The sequence below is a fragment of the Microplitis demolitor genome, chromosome 7 (genome assembly GCF_026212275.2).
Source record: "Microplitis demolitor isolate Queensland-Clemson2020A chromosome 7, iyMicDemo2.1a, whole genome shotgun sequence".
Classification (NCBI taxonomy): Eukaryota; Metazoa; Arthropoda; class Insecta; order Hymenoptera; family Braconidae; genus Microplitis; species Microplitis demolitor.
In genome coordinates this window covers 381,491-407,952 of record NC_068551.1, presented here as the reverse complement: position 1 = coordinate 407,952, position 26,462 = coordinate 381,491, and the positions used below count along the sequence as shown (strand labels likewise).

Genomic DNA, 26,462 nt, shown 5'->3' with positions numbered 1-26,462 from the left:
AACAGTCTATAGTCTGCGTCACTAGTTTCCTAAAGAATTTATCGCTTTTCCATTACGCAATTAAACACCATACAAAAAAATATATATTGAGACCGATAGATCTATAAAAGAGCGCTAGTAGTGGTAGTAAATATATACGTATTGATACATTCATATATATACCAAGGGAAATCAATAGATCGCGACCAAGCAGACCGGAACCATTGATAGTAACTTTACTTGTGAGACACTCGTCTATCGATATATAATATATGTGACTTTTTATCGATCCCTTTTTCTGTCTTATACTCGATCTTCTTCGAATGGAACGGAAACAAACCGGGAGTAGTCTGAAAACCCGTTTATATAACCAATAAATGTTGCGAAAGTTTGTTGTTTAATCTCATAAATTCTTAGATCAATTTATATATAGTTAAATAAATATTTATCACTAGTCTATATTTTTATTTATATATATTGTAAATGACTTTATATTTTTTTCATAAAAATTTATGTTTAATAAATCGAGTTTTTGAAATTATTCAATTGACAACACATCCCCTGCGGTAAAATGATTAAATACATCTACATATTTACATTTATATACTCAAGTTGGCTACTTAACTAGTCTATATAACTGGCTTCTGCCGATGCTGATGGTGTCTACTGTCTTATAGCTGCGGCGGTTGTTGTAGATTTTCAAACAGACCGCAAAATTGTTTACCTGCTGACCAAATTTTACGATCGTCTCGACGAGGTGGCGATGTGTCTCCTGGGTTATCGGTACCACGAGATCTGACCGGCAAAACCACACCAGTCTTATTCTTTTATTCCCATACTATTTCTCTCTTACTTATATATGTTTATATATACATATAGAAACTTGATGTGTCTTAGCCAGTGGTTACCGAGCAACATCAGCAACATCAGCAACATCAGCAGTTATATGGTCTTTGTTACTATATATATACATATACATTAGCAGTGTTGGTTATTCGAGGGCTAAAATAATACACGCGCACGGATATGGCTGTTTTATCTTTTTCTATAACTGACTTGAGAGAGTAAGAGAGTATAATGTAAACCTATTGAATGAGAAACAAGATAGTACACAGCGAATATAAGGATGCTTACTCGGTGCTTGTAAATTTGGCCGTACCGTATGTACGTAAGAGAGACCGGAGAAAAATAAGACACACGTTATTCTTATTTATTTTATCCTAAGAATGGAGATGTTTGTTTTATATATCTATATTTATTTTGTCTTATTCTTTTGTAGCCACTGATCCAGCTGATACTCACGAACCGACTACCAATACTTATTTATCGGTAAATGTTGTCTATCATATTGATAAGTCAATTTCTTTAGACATACATTCGCACAGTATAAAAAATGAACAAGTCTAATATATGTATATGTTTGTGTATATATTTGTCACATTATCCACGTGGCATGGAAGGACGTCTGGGGAATGAATCAAAATAAAATTAAGAATAAAAATAAAAACAAAGTTATCTTAACGCGCGTAGAATAAGGCGTTTAGTGTATAAATTATAACGATCTTGAGTTTTTGCTTCTGTCACATGTTGACTCTCATCTTCGCTACTCCCTTCTTGTTCTAAACTCTCTCGGGGTTATACTTGGTACATATCTTGCCTTCAGTTTTCTAGGTTCCTACATAAATTAAAGCTCAAGACGCAACGTCCCCATTCCCATTCCTATCTCATCTCTTTCTCTGTCTCTCTCGTATTTTCTCAAAACATATATATACATTTTACTTTGTATCCGCCTTTACTTGAACATCCAAGTATGAATAAAAAAGTATATGTCGCTACGTTAAATTTTTATTAATATTTCAACCTATAATCGATATAGTGGTGAAGCTAACCGGTGTTATATATATTGTATATATAATTTTTCTCAAACGTTTTTGCAAAGAAAAATCAACTTATATAAATTTATAATTACCAGTTATAGCATCCATCGTACTTTCGATACGACGATAGAATAATAATTAAATATAAATTTAAGAAAGTACTTTAGTTGAAATTAAATTTATAATATTTTTAAAATTTCAAAATAAGTTTACATACTTTGAATAAATTTTTTTAAATTTTACAAGACATTGTAAAGATGTGAAACATGTGTAGAAGGATAATAGATCAACGAGGTGACTTGGCACTACATATATTTTATTGTCAGCATTGCCACGCCCAAAATCCGCCGATAATGAATATACATATACAATATATTCTCATTCATTTTATTTACCATTGCCTCCATTTTATTAATTCAATTTAATATCTAACATTATATTTTTTTTAAATAAATAAATAAGTGAATTTATTTATTTTTTTAAAAATTAATCAATACAAATGTATATTTATATATAGTCTGCAGACTTTTATTCAACAATCGTCAACGACTTAGCAATGCAATCCATAACGGTCAATCCGACAATTCCAATCGAGACATTGACTTATTCAGTGTCAAGTTGGTCTCCTGCTGTAGATCCAATCACTCGGTCTACTCTGGCACACGCAGTACGTCAAGTTCGTCACAGGTTTATATCACACCGTTAAATCTACACTTTATTTAGCTATATATATATATACATATACACCGATGGACATGTCGTCGCATCAGCTTTGTTTTTAATATTGAATGATAACGGGCTTGCTGCTGACTGTATATATATTACATTCAAGTCACATATATATCCCCATATATAAGGCATTGATCAAATGATTAATAAATCCCTATATATTCAAAGTCTTTTGAGCTTCACAGTAATATATATAAATAAAAAAAGTAATAATAATGATAATATTGGTGGACTAACATCCAAAGCCCGATGCAAAGGCCCATATCGTGTCCATCTGTCGAAAATAATCTGCAATTCAATTGCCGTGAATGGCGAATGCGTCTAAAGGTTTGTCAGTCACGACAGTCGGCTGATTGTCGATTTGTTGGTTCAGAGACAATACAAAAAATTAAAAAAAATAAAGACAAACGGTTTTTTTTTATTAACTCCTTTTGTTTTTGAGTTAAAAAATTTAACAGCGAAAAAAAAAATGTTTCTTTTGGTTTTTGTGTTACAAATGATCCTTTGACAATTCTTTGTTTTATTTTACCCACTGAAAAAATAAACTCGAATAATCTGGATGTATTGAGATCGAACAAGTTCTGCAAATCTCTTCCTGACTTGTCTATTTCATTTTATTTTATTTTATATATTTTTTTTTTTTATTATTTTCGATTACTCGTTTCCGGGATTCAAGGGCCTTTTGTCCCATGCTTTACGTTATATTCTACGTCTTCTCCATGTAGTTTGTATTCGATCTGATCGTGAGATCTTTAGGTTATCGATTCGCACGATCGCCAAAGTTTAAATCGATTGTTTTTGAATTCTTCTGCAAATTGATTGTTTCTTTTACGACTTTGTTTCTTATTACATATTTTATAATATTAATCAATTAATATGACTTTGTGTACTTAAGTATATTAAAATATAATAAAAAGAGCTGAATATTATTTTGTTTTTAACGATGGTTGTGTGCAGATCGTGGAACATATTGCAAACTCAGACACACGGGCCTCATAGTTGGGGTCTGCTGTTTCTTATTTTTTTTTTTTCTATATTATATCAGTAGTAGGATACGTATATTTATATATATACATGTTTATAAATACCACAAAATACATATAAAGTAAAAATGAAATAAAGAGAGGAAGAGGGACAGTCGCAGGAACGTAACGAGGGCGGCAGCTGGTGAACGTCGCGACAAATCATATGCTCATGACAGCTACGTTATCCTCTACCTCGTTGAATCCGCATTGCTATTACATACATATCCCTATATATATGTATATATGTCCTATGCTCTCCCACCTTATTCTTCTCTTCCATTACATATATTATTTATTTTTCTCATCCTCTCATTTTGCTTTAGCAGTTAACAAAAAATATTGAATAATATGTATTTAGAAAACACGTGTGTATTATAAAAATATATTTATTAAAGTTTTGCACTCGTCGATTACAGTGCATATATGCCTTAAAGTAATTGCTCGAGTAAGAATAATAATAAAAAAATGCAATAAAGTTCCGTGTGTGACCGACTCGTCGGTCAATACACACATACTTATATATATATTTATATATATGTCCGTCGTCGGTATTTCAGTAATGGGAGTCTTATCTCTTTGCCGCTACCGCTTTACTTGGACTGTACTTGCATTAGTTGCTCAGAGAAAAGATGCAAGGGAGAAAAAGAATAAAAGAATTTTAGATTTTACTCTTAGTACTGATATATACTATTTATATTTATGTATATATATATGTGTAAATTCTTATAGGCGTTATTAATTTCCCACTTACCCCGCATACTTTTGCTACTTCTCGATGATTTTCTCGGTGGATTAGCTTTGTTTATCTGTACCTGCAAAAGTGCTGCCACGCAAGTTAACATTATTTACTTTTTTTATTTTATTTTACTATTAATTACAACGAGGTTTACATTTCAAATAAATTTTTTTCGCCAGTTATGCTCTGTACACTTGGGTGGAATGTTTAATTCGACTGAAAATTTTTGTCAGTACATTCTCTCATTGGTTGTTTAAATATTTTTAACAATAAATTTGTCGGAAAAACAAAAACAAATTAATTATTCTGTTAATTAATTATTTGAAATATTTAAAAATATAATTAATTAGACGAAAATCTAATATTACTCAAATTCAGTTAAATAAAATATTAAACATTCGAGACAACGAAGAAATATATGGGTTACTTTTTTTTTTTATTAAAGTCTCATCCGTGTTTTTTAATTACATGAAATTAATTTATTAAGCAAAATAACACTCATTAAATATATCATTTATCTTCGACGATTTCTATTTTGAGTTCAACTGTGACAAGTCATTAATCACCAGGAATTATTTGAGAGTGCTTTTGTGAGAATAACATACTCTCCTGAAACCACTATGATACTCTATATAAATAAAATTAAATATTTAACACATATACATATGTATATACGTATATATATAAAATCAAAAGTACATTATCAATTTATGTATACATAAGTATATAAATAACAAAAAAATGGACTTTTTAAATTGTTAGTTGAGATCTTTAAACAAAAAATTTTAATTTGTTGATGTCTTTTTTTTTTTTTTGTTTTTTTATGGTGAAAGAGCATCAGCATTTACAACAGAACGTAGTGTGATTTACGTCGACGCGACTACTTACTGGTTAACTTACGATGTTTACCAATTCAATTAAGGGTACATCGCAGTTGCCGTGGGTCACAAGATACATTTGTTTCAGCATTAATTTACCGAAACGTTAGACTGTCATAACAAAACTATAATAAACCGTACTGTCTGGCTTTAAGCCAGATTTATTCAACTCTAGATGTCTAGAAATCTATTAACTCAGTACATTTCAAAAGAGAAAGCAGAAAAATTATAGTTCAATAAGAGAGAAATAAATTCAATACTGTAAAGATTAAGAACTTTAAATTGCAAAAAAAAGTTATAGTAGTCGCTTATAAAACAAATTCATTGAATACTTTGAATGATTCAAATATACATTGCATTAACAGTTTGGTTATTTATCAAAACTATAATTAATTTTATTTTCTTGTCTATTTACACTGTAAAAAATTTTTGGAGTGATCGTTTTTGGCGACTTAAAGGCCAGTAATGGACACTCTAAAAATTCAAATAGTCATATTTAAAATTCTCAATGACATAATCAATTTTTAAAATGTATTTGATAATTTTTATCACACTATTACAATAGAAGTTTTTTTTTAATACTTTTTGATTAATTAAAATGAAGTATTGAATCTTGAAAAATAGAGCAGTGGCCACAAATGCTACTTCTACCCTGGTTATTAATTTTTTCATTTAAACTGAAATGTACTCATAGGCTTGTCAGGATGATAATTTGCAAGTTAACGGACATAAGATCGTTCAGTAATATAAATCATTAAGTTTGTCTACAGTGCATGTAATATGTTAGCGTCACTGATGACAACTACTCGTTTAATCACTTCGCGCCCGTTTTGAATTCTTCAAATCGTTATCCCGCGGAAAGTTGATGATTTATCGGCGATGAGGACCGTTAAATACATACTTTATACATATATATGTAAGTGTGTGGGTCACGCGACATTTTTTTTATTCTTAATTGTATCACAATATTTAATTGTACATAAGTAATTTTTTACAAAATCAAATATTTTATTTTTATACTATAATGGAAATAATAATGCTGTATATATAAATATAAATTTTAAAAATATATTCGTTAAATTTCTATTATCAAGGAGTGAATCAATTAATACAAATACGATAAATTAACATTAATTAGCTGCTGTACACTTGTATAATTTTATATTTGACTTGGCTTATCAATATCGCGTGTTTGTTCTTTTGGCAACTCTTTCTGCACTTGAGCATTGATTAAATAAAACTTACAAAAAAATTAAATTCATGAAAAATAAATATACTTATTGGAAAAAAACAATTTGATTATTGGGTAATTGCCAAATGAATTTATTTAAGCATAAATGGAGTTGGTAAAAGATTTTCTAACATATAATTGACAGAGTTATTCATAATATATTATTAGCGACATAGTATAGTATAGTAAATAAAATAATAAATAATATAGTAAATAAATAATAAATAGTAATATAGTAAATAAGTAATATAGTATAATAAATAGTATAGTTAAATAGTATTCAGAGTAATATAGACGCTTATTATTTCGCTGTGTGTTTAATTTTAAATACAACAAATCTAGTAAATTTTATCAGTTATATTGGGTATCATTGTGTACAGAATAATTCAGTGATTATTCAAAATTATTTCAATAATTATAATTTATAATTCTGTGATTGCTTCAATTAATTGGATTTGAGGTTAATTTTTCTCCTTACAGTGTTAAATAGACAGGGCTGCTTACTATTAGACATATCTTAAAACTTTTTGACTGTTTTACCATAATGGCAAGCATATTGTGCTTTGCGGAGATAGATGACCTTGCGTTTGCTGTCAAAGCAGGCAACGGTTGTAAATACAAACATAAGTTCCATCATGCAAAAGCGCTAATAGGGTCAACTCAGAATTTTGTAAAGTAGCTCCTAAAATTAAAGTGTATAAAAGTATGAGAGCACTTGCACAATTAAAAATGAATAAAGATATATTTAATTTGCAAGTACGAAAGAAACTCATTACCACATTAATTTGGCCAATATTTGATTATTGTACAGCGATTTATAGCGATATAACTGCACAGCAGAAATTAAAATTACAGAGAAAAATACGAACACGTTACTCCATATTGTAAAAAATTAAGATGGCATACACTAAAAACAAGGCGTGAATTCTTTTATTGCTGTTTAATATATAAGGCAATTCATATGGGCTACATGCCTTTATTCCACCGAGAAATTTATATTTTAGAGCCTAAACTGCGAAGAGGTGATATACAACAAGATTTATTAGCATTACCAAATTGTCGTAGTACTAAATATGATAAGTCGTCCATTGTATGTGCAATAAGGGCATGGAACAAACTACCAATAAATTGTTCTAATAAATTAACATTCAAAGAGTTTCGTGAATCATGTTTTGAATAATTTGGTAACAATATTATAATGGATAATGAATGATATTGAAAAATGATAATGTATTTATTTCTAATATTTTGTATACTATACTATTATATTGTTGTATTGTATTAATGGATGGCCGCAAGAAGCTTCGACTTCATGGTCAATTAAATAAAGAATAATAATAATAATAATAATAATAATAATAATAATATATCATAACAGAGTGATATTAATCAATTGAGTATGATGAAAAAAAAGTTAATAAAAGTATTGACAAGATTTAATAAAAATAAAAGTCGATGTTAATAATATTGACATTTCGCATTTAATTTCCATACTTGTACCGTTCTCATACCGTTTTAGGCATAGCCTGGGTTGTATTTCACTTCTGCTTTTTTCTTTTTTGTATTATTTTTTAAAATTAATTTATTTTTTTTATATATATTTAAAGAAACACACATTCGCCCTTACCTCGGTCACTTGGTCAAGAATCATTTATTATTTTCTTATCTAACAATCTCTTAGTCGGTTCTTTCTCCAATCTTGAACATATATCCCAAGGTCAAGTTTCACGTGGTGGTAATTTTACAAAAATAAAATGTTAAACCTTACGATTAATCATTAAAATCTTTTTATTTATTATCATTTACAATCTTTATGTTAACTGGCTATTAAATAATCATTTTTTAAAAAATCAATATTTTTTTCTTTACTCGTGTATACACCTTAAAGTGTTATATTATATATATTACTTAATGTTTAATACAATAGATTGCTCAAGTATGTATATACGTATATACAAAAGAGCGTTAGTATACATCCAAGGTAACAGTAGTTCTAATTAAATAAGACCCTCACCTCGACACAAATTAGCCGGTTAATTTTCAGACTCGGATTACTACTACAACTATTACACCACCAACCTTATTAATATGTAAAAGTATAGGTATAGTACTATTAGTATAGTAGTAGATAGATTAAAGGTAATGTAGAGTCTCTATCTATTTATTCCCACCGTACTTGTAGAATACATAGTAAAGCTAGCTAAGTTCACTAACCCAACCCTTTCAATTCCATATGAATGCACGTATGCTCTATGTACTAAGTAACCAGGTTTTCCCTTGGCTTTCCAAAACCAAGAGACATAATTAAGAGAACGCTTCAGCTTATCTTCTTCATCCATATCAGCTTATTGTCTTCTACACAAGTTACCATAAGCTATTATATATTAACAGGAATATTACCACTGCCAAAAGTGATACAAGTTCAGGATCAGTTTCAATAAACTAATCATCAATTTTTCCAATTATACCATTGAGAATTTTGACAAGTGAAATGTCACACGTCATGTGGTATGCAAGCGAAATTGATTAAAATATGCTCATGCCAAAAATTTTTCAAGAGTTTTGGTATCACGATGACGAAGACACTCTTCCTGCTTTCTCACCATCTCTCTCTCTCTCTCTCTTTCTTCCATTCTAAAGAGCTCTTTATCTCTTTCATACACACGCATATACATACAATTGTATGTAAGTTTTTTTTTTATTATTATCTTGTACACTTTGGTCTTTCCACCGTCAAACGACCAATAAGACGCGTATCCCCTGGTGAACGACGCATCTGTGCAGATTCGAACGAGCAACAGAGCAGTATATAGGCGACAAAGACGCGCATGGAATCACTTTTATTAATGAGGAGACATTCCCGACGGGCTTTGAATCTCCGAACTTATTCGAATAAAGGATACGCGATAGCTCGCGTTCTTACACACATATATGTACATATATAAATACCCACACTAAATTTATATAGTGATGTGTGATTTTTAGTATAAATGATGTTTAAGTATACTGGTGTGAATACTTTTGATGCTGAGATGCTACCGCTGATTATGCCGATGCTCTTACTGATAGTATGCTTTTGCTGTAATTTTACAATGAAAAACAGATGCGAAATTCTTAAATTAAATGAGCCAAATGTCATGCTTAGACACTTTGAATAATAACTTTACACTTCCTCTTTTACATTTTTGCTGCATATGACTTTAACTTTTTTTTTTTTTAATGAATAAAAAAATATCATTGATAAATTTTTTCTTCAGCGTAAAATAATGGAAAAGTTTGCGACAAAATAAGTATACAAGTATATTGAAAAGTTGTTAAGCAAGTCTAAAAGGTTACTTAAGAAAGTAAGTTTATAATAAAGACGTCTCAAGTACAAAAGATATTTAAGAAAATAGAACAGCAGATAATTTTTAAACAAAGCATTAATTTCGCAACTTGATCACATCCTTCAACTAATTATTGTATATTATAAATATATATGTCTATACATACCATGTTTAACTTGTTCTTGATGTTCTTTATACTATCAGCAGAACAACAAGGTTTTGTGTCTAGATGTTGTCGGTAAAAGATAATAAATGATTATAAGAGTCTTGGTAGTATCATCATAAGTACAAAGAAAGAGAGACTATTTAAAAGAGTATGGCGGTAGAGAGAGAGACAACCCGTCAGTCTAGGGTATGATAATGAGAGTAAGAGTTTTCCGTAGGTATAGAAAACAAGAGATGATGGAAATTCTTTTGATGTATTCGCGCTCGGGTCGTCTCCAACCGAGCGACAAATTCTTCGATATTCACGCGATGAAAAGCCTCTTCGCAAGATTAAACTTTACCCCCTCAAAACTATATCTACCTTTAACCCCTTGAAAATGCTTTAATTTTATTCGCTTTATCGTTGTCAGTTTCTTCAATTAAACTTCTATTTTATTTTTTAATCCGTTTAATTTTCATTTTTTACATCCAAAATCATAATTATGTGCACACTAGTACAATAATAGCAACTACATATATACTATGCAAATTTTGTATTCAATAATTAAACTCGAAGTATATTAATTTAGTTAATTATGGTTTTCAATGCAACCTCAGAGTATATAATTAAGAAAAATAAAATATTATGAGTAGTAGGTTTCGTTGATTATCGGAGCAAATCAAGACAAAAAAGGAACTACATGTTACATTATAATTTAAATCCTTGCGTATAATTAACTAAAAATAACAATGCAATACCTTTCTTTAAGGATTCGACATAAATAGGAAGAAAAAAAATATGCAGTACGCTAATACATCCGCATACTGACATCTTTATGATATTTTTTTTGGTTATAAAAATATTTATCAAAGAGTTTTACACACATCACCCGAGTTATAAGTTTTTATTATCATTTTTACATTTCTAACACGTTGACCGTGAGCTATTTAATAATAAATTACTAATATTTATTATAGAATATATATATATGTATTAATTGAATAGCATTACTTCCGGCGATGATGTTATATTTATAATGTTGAGTATATATTATAATCTAGATACTGAAGGTAAAATACAAAGTGACAGTTTTACGACTATTGCTCTCGTAATTTAATCAAAATGACCCTTGAGAAGTAGCAGCCATTCTTTTCCGGTATATACATACGAGTAAACCAAGAGTTATATTAGTGTAATTGCAGACTCTTTGTTACTTTGTTACTTCAATTATATTGTCTAGACAACCGGGTTGGGCGGGTTCTTTTTTATTCTCCGCCTTCTGTTGTTCGACTAACTTGTGCGTTCTTTTTAGCTTTTTTAGCTTTATGGTCTACCGAAAAATTTTTTGATGCTCCTGCTGCTCCAAAAATTCATATGCGAAATATTATTCAAAGAAAAGATAATAAAAAATAAATAATTTAAGATTTTATGAAAATTAATGTAAAAAATGAATTCGCTGCGGACAGGATTCGAACCTGTGCGGGTAAAACCCAATGGATTTCGAGTCCATCTCCTTAACCACTCGGACACCACAGCTTTCTAAATTTCGTGTAACAAAACGTCTTTTTATTAATAAACGTTCAATTTACATTGTATTAAACTGTATTTGTTCAGTTGCATGTCAGCCGATTAAAATTTCGTATGAAGTAAAAAAAAAAAAAAAAAAAAAATGACTTCGCTGCGGACAGGATTCGAACCTGTGCGGGTAAAACCCAATGGATTTCAAGTCCATCTCCTTAACCGCTCGGACACCGCAGCTCACGGGAGACGATGATTACAGTACTCATAAGAACCAAGCGTGATATTTAAGTTCAATAAAACAGTATTTTAATTGGAAAAGGTCATCGATAAGAATTATTAATCATGGAAAAAAAATTGTAGTTACTATAACAGCTACTGTAGTTAAGATTACCACAAATGGGAGTAAAGAAATACCAACTCCAACTTAGAATAACCTGAACCACACGTGCAGTAACGCCAACTACAATCGTCAATGCTTACTACAATATTCAGTTATCGGCACTATTTATGTATCTAGTATCTTTTACTACATATTAGAATATTCGTTATTATGTTTTATAACATTGCGGTTAGGAAAGCCACAATTTTTTTTCTGTGTGAAAGATGAAAAAAAATGATTTCGCTGCGGACAGGATTCGAACCTGTGCGGGTAAAACCCAATGGATTTCAAGTCCATCTCCTTAACCGCTCGGACACCGCAGCTGATACGTTAACCGAAAATTAGTTAACACTCTTAATCTAACCAACTTCTGCAGACATTGTTTTTGAGTTAAACACATCAAGCTAGATGACAACTCAAGTTAAATATGTTCAATAGATCATTTCTGTATAAACTTCAGCTATTAGCTGATCAAAAATTTTGAATTTGATATAAAACTTTTAATGAGGCAAATTACAATGCACTCGATGTAATAAAATATTCTCATTTGGACTTTATGTCATAAGTACGTCATTAAATGTATAATGAACTGATAGTGGTGTGATAACATTCATCACCATTAATGTATATGGACATCTGATAGATATAATTGTAATTAAGATAATTAACTCGTCATTCACAACAAATAACAATAATCATGATTATTATTATTAACGTCATTAAGAGTTGAGCGATTGACAGACATTAAGTATCAGATACGAATATTCACAAGTTACATACTCTACAAGCTTTTGTCATTATTGAGGCACATCCTTAAAGAGGAGAAGCGTGACGAGCTCGTTAGTGACACGCAGCTTGCACATTGTTTTGTACTGTAAATTAAATGTTCGTGACATCTCTTTAACTTTTTTTAATTTCTGCTTAAACGTTCTTAACTACAAATAATTAATTAATATTATGACAAACCCATCTCATTATATTATATTCAACAATAAATTAACCGCCGATCTTTGCGCACATGTATATTCATTAAATATATACTATTACTTGTAACAATGTTTCGTAATTATTTAGTTCCATTGCATTACAAAGTTTATAAAAAACTTGTAAAGGTTTTAGTAAACATTTTTAGGCTTAATCTCTTCTATTTAGCATTCTCTTTTGTTGGCTGCTGTAGAGACTTGTTGGAATGCCTCCCCCATTTCGCGGATCATTTTTCACCGGGACAATCTTGAGTTTCATCTACACAATGCGTTGTTACCTCACCTTTCGTGACATCGCATTGTCTGACAGTGACGAATCGAAAGACCCAACTCGACTTTTCAAGTCATTGGTTTCAGAATATATATATATAATAAGTTAATAAATGTTTAAATAATATATAGAATAAGAAATTAAAAAACAATAAAATACATATATGACAATAAAAATTGTATAGATGGCGGAGCAGCTTAAATATATGTAATATGTGTATATGTGTGTGTTGTATCTGATTATGATGCGCGTCTGCTTCCACGTATTTTTGTCATTGATACCATATTCGAATGTTGCCCCTGATCGAATTATTTATGTCTCCCATAAATAATCATTTAAATAATGGATGTCGCTGATGCTACTCTGTACCTTATATACATTACAATAAAATTAAATTTAAAAAAACCAAAGTATTTTACCAATTACCTAAGAGTTGAATTGAATTTTTTTAAAATTTCATTCTACCTAAATAAACTCTGGTGAGCTGACTGACTTTAGTGATGAAGAAAAAATCACAAGGTGCAACTGTTACAAGTGACGAACGTTTGTCAAGTGACAGGTGACGAGAGAACCCTTTTAGTTTTATTTAATTTCTTTTTTTTTTTCTTTTAAATTTAATTTTCAGTTTCGTATATAAATGAAGGTTTTTATTGAGCTTCATTTACACATGACGAATCAACAAGTGTGCTATTGAGTAATTGAAATACATAATACACTTATCACCTAATATAATTAATAATGATATGCATATATATGCTGTTCGTAATTAACAATTCCTCCTTTACGGCCCACTATCTTCCGATCGACGTCATTAATCTTCATATGTATAAATACAAGTGAAAATATTTTTTACACATCAACATTAAGCCGCTAAATACCTAAATAAAGTAAATCCATATATATTTTCAATAAAATACGGAGTATTGAATAATTTTTACTCATTAATTAATTTAAAAATAAAGATAAAAAAATTAAAAAATAAATATAAAATATCAATTATAAAAGTTAATATTATATTCTTTTAACAGACGGTAAATATAACTGTCGCCGTAACGTCACATGTTTGCACTTCATAAAATGATTAATATGATTAATTTAATCTTAACTTACATAAAAATAAGTTATTTACTTTTCTAATTGCGATAACATTTAGTTTGATAAAATTAGACTGGATAAAAATTTTTCATACAACGCATTTTTACCTACATCAATAGAAAATATTATAAATTTAAGAAAAACAACTACAAAATAAATCTTTTATTATTTTTTTTTTTTTTTTTTTTCAGTATATTTAAGTGATTATAATTTTTTCATTTTAAAGAGATTGGTATCGACATGAAAAAGACTTTGAAGCTAACATGGCTTACAGAACATACATACATACATGAATGCATTTTATACAAGTGCGAGCAGCAGAATTAAATGAATAAAAAAAAAGAAAAAAAAAAGTGGGATTATAAGAAAAATGAATAAAATAAAAAGTAAATTGTAGTGTGTAGACTATGGCATGGGTAATTTATATTAACGATGTTTGCGGCTCTTTGAAGATCCGCGATATCCGGCTTAGCTTCTCGCGAGACAGAAAACGTGGTGAGAATACTCTCATCATATGGTTGTGGTGATTGCTCATGGTTTTCTCAGGTTAAGCCTCACCGTTTAATTATCAACAACTTGTACAAATGTATAGACTTAAAAATAACTAAAATTTTAAATATTCAGCTAATTGACCATCGTAAAAAAATTAAATTATTTAGTTATTATTTGACAAGACTAAGTAATTATCTTTATGAAATTAGTGTAAGCTTGATAATCTTTAAAATAAGGGACTTGTCCACGAAATGTATGCGTGATAATTACTTTCATGTTCTCTTTGTAATGTAATATCATATATTGTAATTATTTAAGTTTAGAAACTCTGATGACTTTGATCTTGAAATAATTATCATGCTACTAAAATCATAATCATAATAATAATACCAATCTAATTAAATTTAATTTTATCATTTAACTAAATCAAGATAATGATATTTTTTAATTTTAATGAAATTTCAATACTAATTATAATTATTAGTATAAAATTTTTCTTTTTAATAAAACTTGACCACCAACTATTTTAAATAATTTTTAATTCAATTTAATTATATTACTCTAGCAAACTACTCACTAATTGACTTAAATAATTTCGAGCTTTAAATTTTTACGCACATTATATCTTTTTTAATGCGTAGATAATTACATATTTCACCGAAGTCCATAATATATTTAAAAAATAAATACAGATAGAGTGAGAGAGAAATAAATCCGGCTGATCGTCCTTAGGGATCGATCTCTCGAAGTAAAGGCGCACTCTCGAGTCAACTGCTACGACGACAACGACGACGACGAAGACGTCCTTGCATCAGCATCAAACGCGCCGGCCTTTCAGTGTGTCCTCGATAGCAACGGGGCCAATGCGATGCGGTAGCATGTAAAAAAAAAAATTAAATAAATAAATAAATAAATAAATGAATAAAAAACAGAGTGAAACAGGTGAGAAAAAATATTACAACCGGCCTATAAACACACAACACGATTTCTAGTGTCCATCGAATCGCTTTAACTTGCGATTACGAGCAAACTCAAGACTTTAATCTCGCGTTGAGAAACTCGATTTGTATTAGAAAACAGAATTTACAAGTATATACATATATATACGCGTTGCTTACATTACATGTAATATACGTATTGCCATTCGTTCAATAATTAATTGAATTTATAGAGCCTTGGGCACCTGATATTCCGTTCGTGCAATATCCGTTCAAGTCGTTTATATATAAATACATCATATATATGTATATTTTTTTATAGTTTATTATGAAATCTATTAATTGTTTAAATATAGAAACAAACAAAAAAAAAAAAAACGAAAAATTTTCAATTTGTCACGGACTCACTTAAAACGATTCGGAAGATATATATCTACAGAAAGCATGAAAATCGTTCTACATTGGGCAGCGTAAAATAAAAAAAAAATCACGAAATTCTCATGTCCCTTTAAATATATTAACAAAATGGGAAAAAAAAATAAAATACATAAACATTGACGACAAAACGTTGTGTGGTCGTTATCGTGATCTTTTAATGACGGCGTCTTGGATATATACATACATATATATTTGTGTATATGTATATATATGTATAAGTTTCTCTGATCGTCAATGTGAATTCGTATTGTATTTTACGATGAGTTTATATTATAAAATTACCATACGTCCTTGCTACCTCACTAGGACGTTTCTTTTCGTTCCAGATGCAACTGTTTCTATTTCTAAAAACCCCACACAATTGAAAGCTTATATTATTCTCTCTTTTCCATTAAATAGTTTTTTAGTTTTTAGTGTCTTGTCTTTTTATATTTTTTTCTTTCCACATTCGATAAAATAAAATAAAAGTTTCTTGTGGGAAACGATTCAGAGTATACGGTATAATCGTTTAGCTGCCGGGACAACTCTCTGCGGTAGGTAGTTGAGTTGATCACTAGACATATCGTATTAGACTTGATAACAGACACTAAAAATGACCATTTATTTATCATTAAATACTTTTTAACCTCTTATTAAACATATTTATGATAAATAGATCTTAACAACTGCTATAATCAATATCATTTTTTTTGTTTTTTAATTTATTATTTAATTAAATAATATTAAACATCAAGCTGCTCCAATAAAGACTCGCCGACGGTGAATGTGATAACGATTAAATTTGTCAATTGACTTTCGTAACAATCTAATTTATTAACATTTATATTGCGTGCTATATATATTTATATAAAATTAAAAAAGTATCTCATTATACAGTGCGGTGAAGAAAAATGTATGCATACTTGAGTCTTTAAACTCGTGCGAGAGAACATGTATACGATGAATATTTCAGGGAATTTATCAAAGAGCCGCGCGACAACTTTTATCCACTCGCGATCGTCATTCGATAGACATTAGCGTAACAGCCCAGGGCTAATTGATGCCATTGCCAATCGCCTGATCCTCAACCTCCTGTTGCTCTTGTCTTGTCTTGTCTTGCTTTTTTTTTTTTCTCTTTCTTTTTTTTCATTTCTGCACTCATCGTTTACCTTTAGGATCTTATTTACTTGTATCAAATAAATAATCATCGTGCTTATTTCAATTTCAATATATGTCTTAATTATTTCAACTGTAATACTATATATATAAATATAAACAAATCAAATTTTCATACTTGGCATTGATAAATAAAAATCAAACGGTTGTAATTGCAAATAAAATTTTAGTCGATAGATTTACACGGAAAAAAATAAACTTTAAAAAGTAATGTTTGAAATTATAACCCGGAACCCGGTTGTCAATATGGGGAATTTTAACATTCAAAATAATTTTCTAAGTTTCACTTATGATTTTTAAAGTTCAAATAGTAATTTTTCTTGCATATACATTAAATTTTAATATTCATTCTATAATAATTTACGTTTTAATATATAAATTGAAGAATTACTATTTAGAATAATAGTATTTATTGATCACTTTATTATTATATTATTTGTCACTTGTTAATTTATATAGTTCATTTTGTTTCCGTGTATTAAACTTTAAATTTTAGCAATAAAAGCTGAAAGATAAAAAATAAATAAAATAACAAACTCGATGAGTCGGATTTCTCTCATCTTTGGCGAAGATAGGAGAATCGTGTCGACGAATGGTCGTGTCCGGCAAACAAATTGCACGATACCTCATGGTAGCTTGTTACTAACTTCTTCACCTTTCTTTTTCCTTTTTTTTCATCTTCATGATTATCAATTTCTTTTTTTTTTACCATATAGAATTTTACTTTTTAAATAATTAATTTTTTAATAATAGGGACAGAAAACATTTTATAAAATAAAAAAAATGTAAACTTTATATGCAGCTTTTACTCTTAACTTTTTTTTTGCTCTTGACTTGAATTAATGTGAAATTCAATGATCGACATCACATGTACGAATATCAATCAATCTCTCGCGTCCTTGATACAAACTGATTTATACACCTATTACTATTTATTTATTACTCTTTTCTACACTTTTATTTATTATTTTAAAAATATAAAGTAAGTTAAATGAATAAATTTATTGCGTAATTTTTATATTTATTCTAAATAAAATTCTAGCTAAATTAATATTAGTGATAGCAATAAAATTATATAAATACAGAGAGTCAAGTAAAGACACGTATGTAGTAGTAAGCTCCTGGGGTTAAAAAAGGGAGGAGTGAAAGTAGTTGAGTAGAGAAAGAGAGAAAGAGAAATTGTAAGATGGCAGGAGGGAGAGAGGGAAGTAAAGAAATAAGGATGGTTAGGTAGCAAGCTTGTTCACGTCGTGGAATGCTTTGAAGGACCGCGAAGAGACCGACTCACGCCCTACCCGTTCTATAATCCAGAGGACTTGGATCTTGGTTGTTTTAGTCAAAAGCGTTTGTTTCAAAATAAAATAACTTGAGGATCTGCTGATGATAGACAAAGAAAAATTATACTGCTTTTATAGATTAACTTTATTAATTATCACATTATCAGTAATAATAAAGCCCCGGTGGCAAATTTACGCTACATCATCTTTCTATGATTTTTATCATTCTTAATATAAAAATAAACTATATATATATAACTATAAATAAGTACAGTCTTTGATAATCTATCGTAAAAGTGATATACAGCCTGATGGAATGTCGGCTTGAGGTTTATTAGAGTAGATAATGATAACATCTCGAAGGCGTATCCAGTTTTATTTTTTTTATTTCTACCAACAGAGCAATGCGCCAAGACCAACCAGAACATTGAGCAAAACTAAAAAAACTATCATGCAGCATATAAGATTAACGCGCTTATACACCCCCGTTTATTGCCTACTCGTATCACGAAAAGCATACATCACCGTCAACTTATTTTCTGCTGTAACGCTGCAGAATATAACGCGACGCTACTCAACATCAACATAATTGGTGACTGCATTTAATTGATGCCCCAGCACGAGCTTCATGTCGAAAAAATAAATATCTAAACTCACGATAAAAATTAATAACAATAAATTATAAAAAATAAAAATAAAAACACCCTTAAAATATGTAAGATAAGCTGCCGCTCAAAGCTTACTAGTGTCCACACCCAGGTGTCGGTATTTAGCACGGAGATAAACTGCCGCCCACGGAGTTTCGTTTAATCTTTAGTCGTATGTATATTCAGCCCCCAACAACCGAAATGAGAGAAAAAGAGAGAAAGCGTAGTCATGAGACAGGTGAGAGAGATATTTTTAGCTAAACCAGTCTCCATGTATAAATCTGTAGTCTGCTGAAAATAATGTCTAGAAGCTCCTCAAAGCAATGCTTACTGCCGCTTAATCATCGCGATTGTGTATCTTTTGATGACATACGGAAACTGTCAGGTTAAATAATATTACGTGTAGTCTGTAGCGATACTGATTGATGTCTGTTATGATGTCTACTTAAATATTTTTTATCTTTATAGATTATTACCACAGCATCATAATAATTTATGATTTCCATCCGTAGGATTTAATTAATAGCGAAAGCATGTGTCTGGTGTTGCAAAATCTAGTATTCCGCCAAAGGCCTTTCCCATACATCCAATAGATTATGCCCATTATATATATGTATGTATATGTATAGTGGTGCAGCAAATAGAATAAGCATTCAGAGCTATTTGCAGCAATTTCCCGTTCGTATACTACATCCTACTCATTTCCTTCCCTAATTCCAACTGTACCCGAGGTACAATGGACGCTGGCGGGCAGTCAGCATTGCTATGCGTTCAATGAAACTCTCTCCAACAGCTATATTTGCTGTACCGCTACATAAATATAACTATTCCTCGTTTCATTAACGATAAATACTTGGACGTTATTTTAACATCGTGATCATATCACACATTTATCGTTTCTCTTGTCCAACAATCCTCAAGTCTCAACTGATGTTGATGATACTGATGCTGGGTATGGTTGAATAGTTCCTTGGTATATATGCCATGTTTCAAATACACTGAATCGACGAGGAATTTGGTCAAAGCTATTTTGAGCTTACAACCGCTATTTTCATTATTTTCATTATTATTATTATCTTTTTCACTTCCCGCTCTGAAAATCGATGATTTTCAAAAATTTCGAGAAGTTATTGTTTTCACCCCGATTTTCGGAAATCGAGTTTTCATCAGATGTCGACGTTTTGAGGTCCGAGAAAGCCATTCTGTTCGAGTCACCGGAGAGAAAACTTTGAAAAATTTATGTGCCAGCGTTATTTAGAAGTTTTCTCTGAACCCTAGACAAATCCTAGACTCAGACTAGAGAAAACTTAGGGGAATTTTTTTTATCACAACAATGTTTTCGAGCTCAATGAGGTGGAAAACAGCGGGAAGTTTCAGGGCTGGCCCTCAGGGTTAACCGATAGACAGATTTTTTTGTTTTCTTACCACTTTAATACTGCTCCTGGTGATGACATCGACTATATAGTTAATGAGTAATTCGTTAAATTATTGAGTCAACACAAACTAAAAATTAAATACTTGATTCAAGCTCTAAAATCTCAAAAATATGTTATAAATTATTTTTCCGAGATCCGTGGTAACGATTATAATAAATTCCATTGTTCTTACAAAGCAATAGTCGTAGATTTATTTAATGTATGTATTATTAGCATGCTACTTGACAATGGGCTACTAAACTTGAATTGGATACCTAAGATCTAACTATCTATGAAAGCTTTACATTCTTCTATTCTATACATTAGTACGCACAATTCTTCTGTCATTGTCATTTATCAGTAGTTTCATTAATTTTATACCTCAATATCAACTTACACGATTAAAGATACTTTTATAATAATAATTATAATTAAAATCAAAATAATGATGATGATGATGTATTACAGATAAATGTCCATCAGAGATCGTTAGAAGCAGCAGCAGGACTGGAATTATGTGCAGCAGCAGCAGTAGCAAGTGGTAGTGTACCTCAAGGTCAGCCAAGTAGTGCAGGATCAGTAGGATCAGCACCAAGTCCAGCATCACCACGACCTACACCTCAATCGAGACAACAATCGTTAGCAGCGGCATCACAGCCATCGAGAACTTTAGATGATGACCGATCTACGGATGGTAACGTAAACTTAATAATCATATTTGTAATCTATGGATTTGACTTATAGAAATGGATAATTAATTATTATAAATAACTTAGGCCCAGGAACGACAGCCGATGATTCAGATGATGGTGAAAGCAGAGCGCAGTATGTTAATGCTAATTGCGTTGTCTTTACACATTACCGCGGTGATGCTGCATCCGAAGTTGAAGAACACTTTCAAAGAGCTTTAGCCCATGACAAAGTTAAAGGTTTGTTCATAAAATTATTATTATTGTTATTGTTTGATCAACACGACTAACAAGCTACCCAGTATTTTATTGTTAATTGTTGAGTGGTGATGTCTAGCTTAAAATTCTAGCCACGTCACCACTAGAAGCATATAAAGAGAAAAAACCAAAATAAAAAACTAAGTAGCTGGTAAGCCAAAGAAGACAATGAGAAAGTGTTTTAAAATAAATAAAAATAAAAAAGGGGGTTGGCAAACGATCAGCATTGCGGCTATATCGGAGTCGTTTAAAGGCCACATTTATCCGGCCGCAACTCAGGATCATCGGTTCACTATCCTGGTTAGAATTCAAGACAACACGACCTAATTGTTACGTGCCTAGCTTTTATTCTTCTGCTTTTTCATTTTATCCTTACTCCTGCCATTATTTTATATTCCTTCATCCCTTATTTCCAACCTCACCATCATTTCTTTTTTTTTCTTCTTCTTTTTCTTAAACGCCATTCTTTTCACTCCACGTTATTCTCTCAATTTATTTTTTCTTATTTTTCCGTGTTCTTTTTCCGTACACGCACTAGCGGTAAATTAAGAGCTTCTCGTCTCTACTTGCAAGCCACAAAAGTGACGTAGATGAGCAGAATGAGGAGGCATGAATACTAAGGAACGATTTTAGCCTGTGGAATGTCAAGAGTCTAATGAACGAATATATATATATATATTTATATATGCACTAGACTTAAGTACAATTTAACATTTGAAAATCTTTTAAATTGATTTATACTTATCATTAAATAATACAATTTATAAGATCAATGAAAACATTCAAAAAAATGGTATTAGAAAAAGCTGACGATTTTATCTCGACTTTAGAATTACATCGAGTTCTAGCTCCATTACCAACAATACTCCACAATTAAATATGTGATGACGTCTAAATGACGTTAATTAATTCGAGTGTTTATTGATATACACAAATTTAAATAAATGTTAGTTGAAGTATTTTGGGATTAGAGATTTATCAGTGACGTCGTGGTACAATAAATGTAAAAGTTTCTAAATTACACTGATTTCTGAAAAAAAAAAAAAAAAATCGTAATTAAATGACGGATAACAACCAGAGAATAGGGTATTATTTTTAAAAACATTTATTTGTTAGGCATGTGTTGATTATAATGGGTAACATACGTTCACTCGCTACGGTTGGGTTGCATTTGAAACAGAGTAATAATACCGAGTCCTATCCGATAAATTGAGCGCGTAGTCGTTACGCGTCGTAGCGTCAAATTAACGCCTCACTAATATATGTACTCGACATGTGTATATATAATATATAACAAGATGAGAGGGGTGTTGCGTGCATCTTGATGAATATTATCATCATCATCATCGAGTAGAGGAGCTTTTGTTGTTTCTGACTCGTAAGATTATTGGCTGAAGATTTTTAAAAATATCGATAAAAATTGAGGACTAAGAGAAATTACGAGAATGAAATTTAAAGGTATTTAAGTTTGTACAGCATGAGTGTGGAGATTTTATGGGATGTGCAATTACTTGACGACATATACAGAGTGTAGAACAACGACGACGTCGCCGCCGCGACGGCTTGCGATCAAAGACACCGGGTGACATACGTTACAACGCTCTAAATCGGAATAACAAGCCATCGAGTCGTGTGAGGACATCAATTTTGGGTTTCTCTACTTTGGTAGTCTTCAACAGTGCAAAATAAAGTAAACAAAAAAGAAAAAAAAAAAATAACGACTTAATATTATGAATCTTAAAAAAAAAAAGTATGATAAATATATAGATATACACACAAGACGTTTTGATTAATTGTCGTTATTGCGAATATGGCAAAAGACGACGTGAAAGTGTTGTCAAGTGTGAGTAAATGAATAACATGCACGCATCAACAGCACTCACGACATCTTTATAATGGTGAACTACTTTTGGAGTGATGCCAAAAGCATATATCTAACTAACACATATATATCAGTAAAATAAAATGAACTGTTTGTGTGTATCAATGAGATGTCATATTATAATTTATCTGCATATACATTTTTTTATTTGAATCTATCGTTGACTTTAACTATTTAACTTATTGATGTCAAATAACTGACGTCAATTGTTCATCGAAAAATTGACCGAATAATTTTGGACGTCAATTGTCAGTCAATTTTTCTTGATCTGGCTCAAGACAAAAATGACGGCCATTTCGCATCACTAATTTAACTATTTCTAATATAAATATATATGTAGTCTTTAAATCCTTGTTATTATTTAAATAAAATAAAATAATCTCTCTTGAGGAATAATCCTGATGGGAATCCTTTTATATGTGTGGCTGTCTTACTCTTGGGCATTAACAGACCCATTGAGACCATGCAGTTAAGATATGCTGCACATGCATACACAAGACACAAGAATAATGCCGACTGGATAAAACCGACACTCTGTTTCTTTAATTGCGTTAATAAATAAAAGACCGTCTTTCGTGGTGGCAGTACTTAAAAAGAGAGATCGCGGTAGGAAAAACAACAGACCTGGAGAAAAGAAAAAGTATTAACAAATAAAATTAAATAAAGTTTGGTAAATAACCAACATGGTATAAGTTTATATATATACAAAGTAATAAGCCAACATAATGAATATTAAAAAGCAAATGATAAATTGAGGGTGCGACTAAAAGACATATTATATTAATCCTTATATAGGAACTACATACATAATATCATAATTAACAACGATGTAACTTGTACAAGTATTATATTATTATTATTATTATTTAATAAAGTAAATAATTTTTGGACGATAACAATAACAAGATCGTAAAGGTAAATAAGACATGGGAAAGTAAAGGGTGTTAAAGGTTGTATTAAAATGTTAAAAAATAAAAGTACCAGTTGGCAAAAGAGAAAAATAAATAAAAAGGAAGGATCTAAACTAATAGTGAGTTAGCAATATAGTGGTGATATAGACGAGAAGAGAATAAGCCAATCCGCGAAATCCGTAGCGGCGCGTCCGAGAAGCATATTTCAAAGCATGTCCGTGTAGCAGCACCAGCACCAGTACCATCACCAACAGCAGCAACAGCAGCAGCAGCAGCAGCTAAAGCCCGTGACTCTCTTTCTTTCTTTCTTCCTTTCTTTCTGTCTTTCTCTCCCCCAGTGCCTGCATTCCATCCGTGGGAAACAATGCGGACCTGGCTTCTTCGTCCTTCTTTCTTATTCGGTCTATCTCCGTTGTAGTTCTTCTTTATAGTATCTGTTATTGCGGGTGGTTGTATCTTCTTACAGACAAACTGGACTCCAATCTTCCCTCTCTGGGCCACGCGGCGAATTAAAATATTGCCGTTTACATTTGCCGGAAAATTTTATGTGTTCTCATTGCTACTATTATATTATATTTATTAGGGACTAATATTATGTAACATTGATAAATATGTTGGCTTGGATGTTAACGTTAAAGCTCGATGAGTCAACAGCAACAACAACAACAACAACAAACAACGACAATGACAATGACAACGACGAAAACGACAATAACGAGTTAGGGGGTAAGGGAACAGGTTCGATGATATCGCCGGAAGAGGAATGGCCCCGTGTGAAATAAGTAAAGATAGGAATCCTAAAATCCGTGTGATGGGAGAGAGAAAAAGAGAAAGAGAGGGACGACAAGCTTCTGGCTTATATTCCAAAGTGCCCGGCTTGTAAAACAACCACTCGCGTGCTTTTATTTTATTTTATTTTATAAAATTTTTTCTCTTTTATTCGTTTACTTGATATATCTATGTATATATGTACCAAAAATCTATCATATGAAATAATTATTTTTTTATATCAATATAATAAAATAAAAAAATGACAATTATTAACTTTCAGAAAATATTCCAATGTCGACGAGGAATTTCCCACCGTCTTTCTGGAATAGTCAGCATCCGGGTGACGTGTACGAATACCCAACGGATCCTTGGCATCCTCATTATCCTCAGTATCACCACAGGTACGTACTTTTAAAGGATTGACTTTAAGAAATAATAAAAAGAAAAAATTTAATAATAATAACTTAGCAAGGTTACGTGTAATAATTTTTTTTTAAATGTTTATGATTAGAGCCGTCCATGAGTATCATCATCACAATATGGCGGCAGCCGCAAGCTACGGAGGGTTGTTACTCGGGGGTGCAAGAAGTCTAGGCCATCATACGTCACATCATGCGGCTCATCACGCACACGCAGCAGCAGCTTCATACAAAGACTGGACGTCTGCGACGCCTTCGCAATCCCTCGTAGACGCATCCTCAGCACCCCCCTATCATGGCCCTTACGCGCCCCTATCTGGTGAGTATTGGACCTAAATATCAAACGGTCCTTTTGATCACATATCCGACACACACGTTTATTGCTTTTCATAACAAAAAAAACATCAAAAACAACTACATATGTACATATTTAATTATTATTAATAATGATTCGGGGTTTTTTTCCAACACCAACCCCATGTCTGCTGTATAAAATAATTTAATCAGTTATTTTTTCTGTAAAATTGTTATTTGTAAACCATTATTAAAGTATAAATATATAATTATTATTAATTGTTATTCAGAGGTTGTCTTTAGTCTTTATTTTTTTTCACTTTAATTTTTTTTTATCTCTCATAAAATAAAATAATTTTAATTCATAATTATTATTATTATTGTTATTGAATGGTTTTGTTAAACGAGAGGTAAAAAAAATGCAATCTTAAAATAACTTAAGCCCAGTGCAGAAACAAGTGCGTGGGGTTGTGTTGGCCCCACTTACTCCTATTAGAGCCCTCAGTCTCTCAGTTTCTCAGCCTCGTCTTTTTTTTTAATCCCTCTCACTAAAAGTCTCCCATCATTATGTGACATCGTCGATCGTCCAACAATCAGTGACCACAAAATAATAAATAAAATAAAAAAACAAGCATTATAATATAACATATATCTTGTCCTCTCTTAAAGATCGCTGCATTGAGATATTAAGAAAGCCGGCT

At 30.9% G+C, this 26,462-nt stretch overlaps 1 protein-coding gene and 3 non-coding genes across 4 annotated transcripts in view; 1 reads left to right on the top strand and 3 right to left on the bottom strand.

Annotated features, from left to right (window-relative positions):
• LOC103575419 (protein vestigial) overlaps nucleotides 1-25,946 on the top strand; it is a 31,294-nt gene extending 5,348 nt beyond the window's left edge. The window contains exons 4-7 of the mRNA XM_008555202.1: nucleotides 21,006-21,231; nucleotides 21,314-21,466; nucleotides 25,329-25,449; nucleotides 25,560-25,946. Coding sequence (XP_008553424.1) covers nucleotides 21,006-21,231; nucleotides 21,314-21,466; nucleotides 25,329-25,449; nucleotides 25,560-25,803 — 744 coding nt within the window. The 3' untranslated portion in view covers nucleotides 25,804-25,946. The remainder of the gene's footprint in view (nucleotides 1-21,005; nucleotides 21,232-21,313; nucleotides 21,467-25,328; nucleotides 25,450-25,559) is intronic.
• Trnas-cga (transfer RNA serine (anticodon CGA)) lies at nucleotides 11,381-11,462 on the bottom strand. Its single transcript has one exon. It is a non-coding gene; the product is annotated as a tRNA-Ser (tRNA).
• Nucleotides 11,603-11,684, bottom strand: Trnas-uga (transfer RNA serine (anticodon UGA)). Its single transcript has one exon. It is a non-coding gene; the product is annotated as a tRNA-Ser (tRNA).
• Trnas-uga (transfer RNA serine (anticodon UGA)) lies at nucleotides 12,068-12,149 on the bottom strand. Its single transcript has one exon. It is a non-coding gene; the product is annotated as a tRNA-Ser (tRNA).
• Nucleotides 25,947-26,462: the final 516 nt, after the last annotated feature.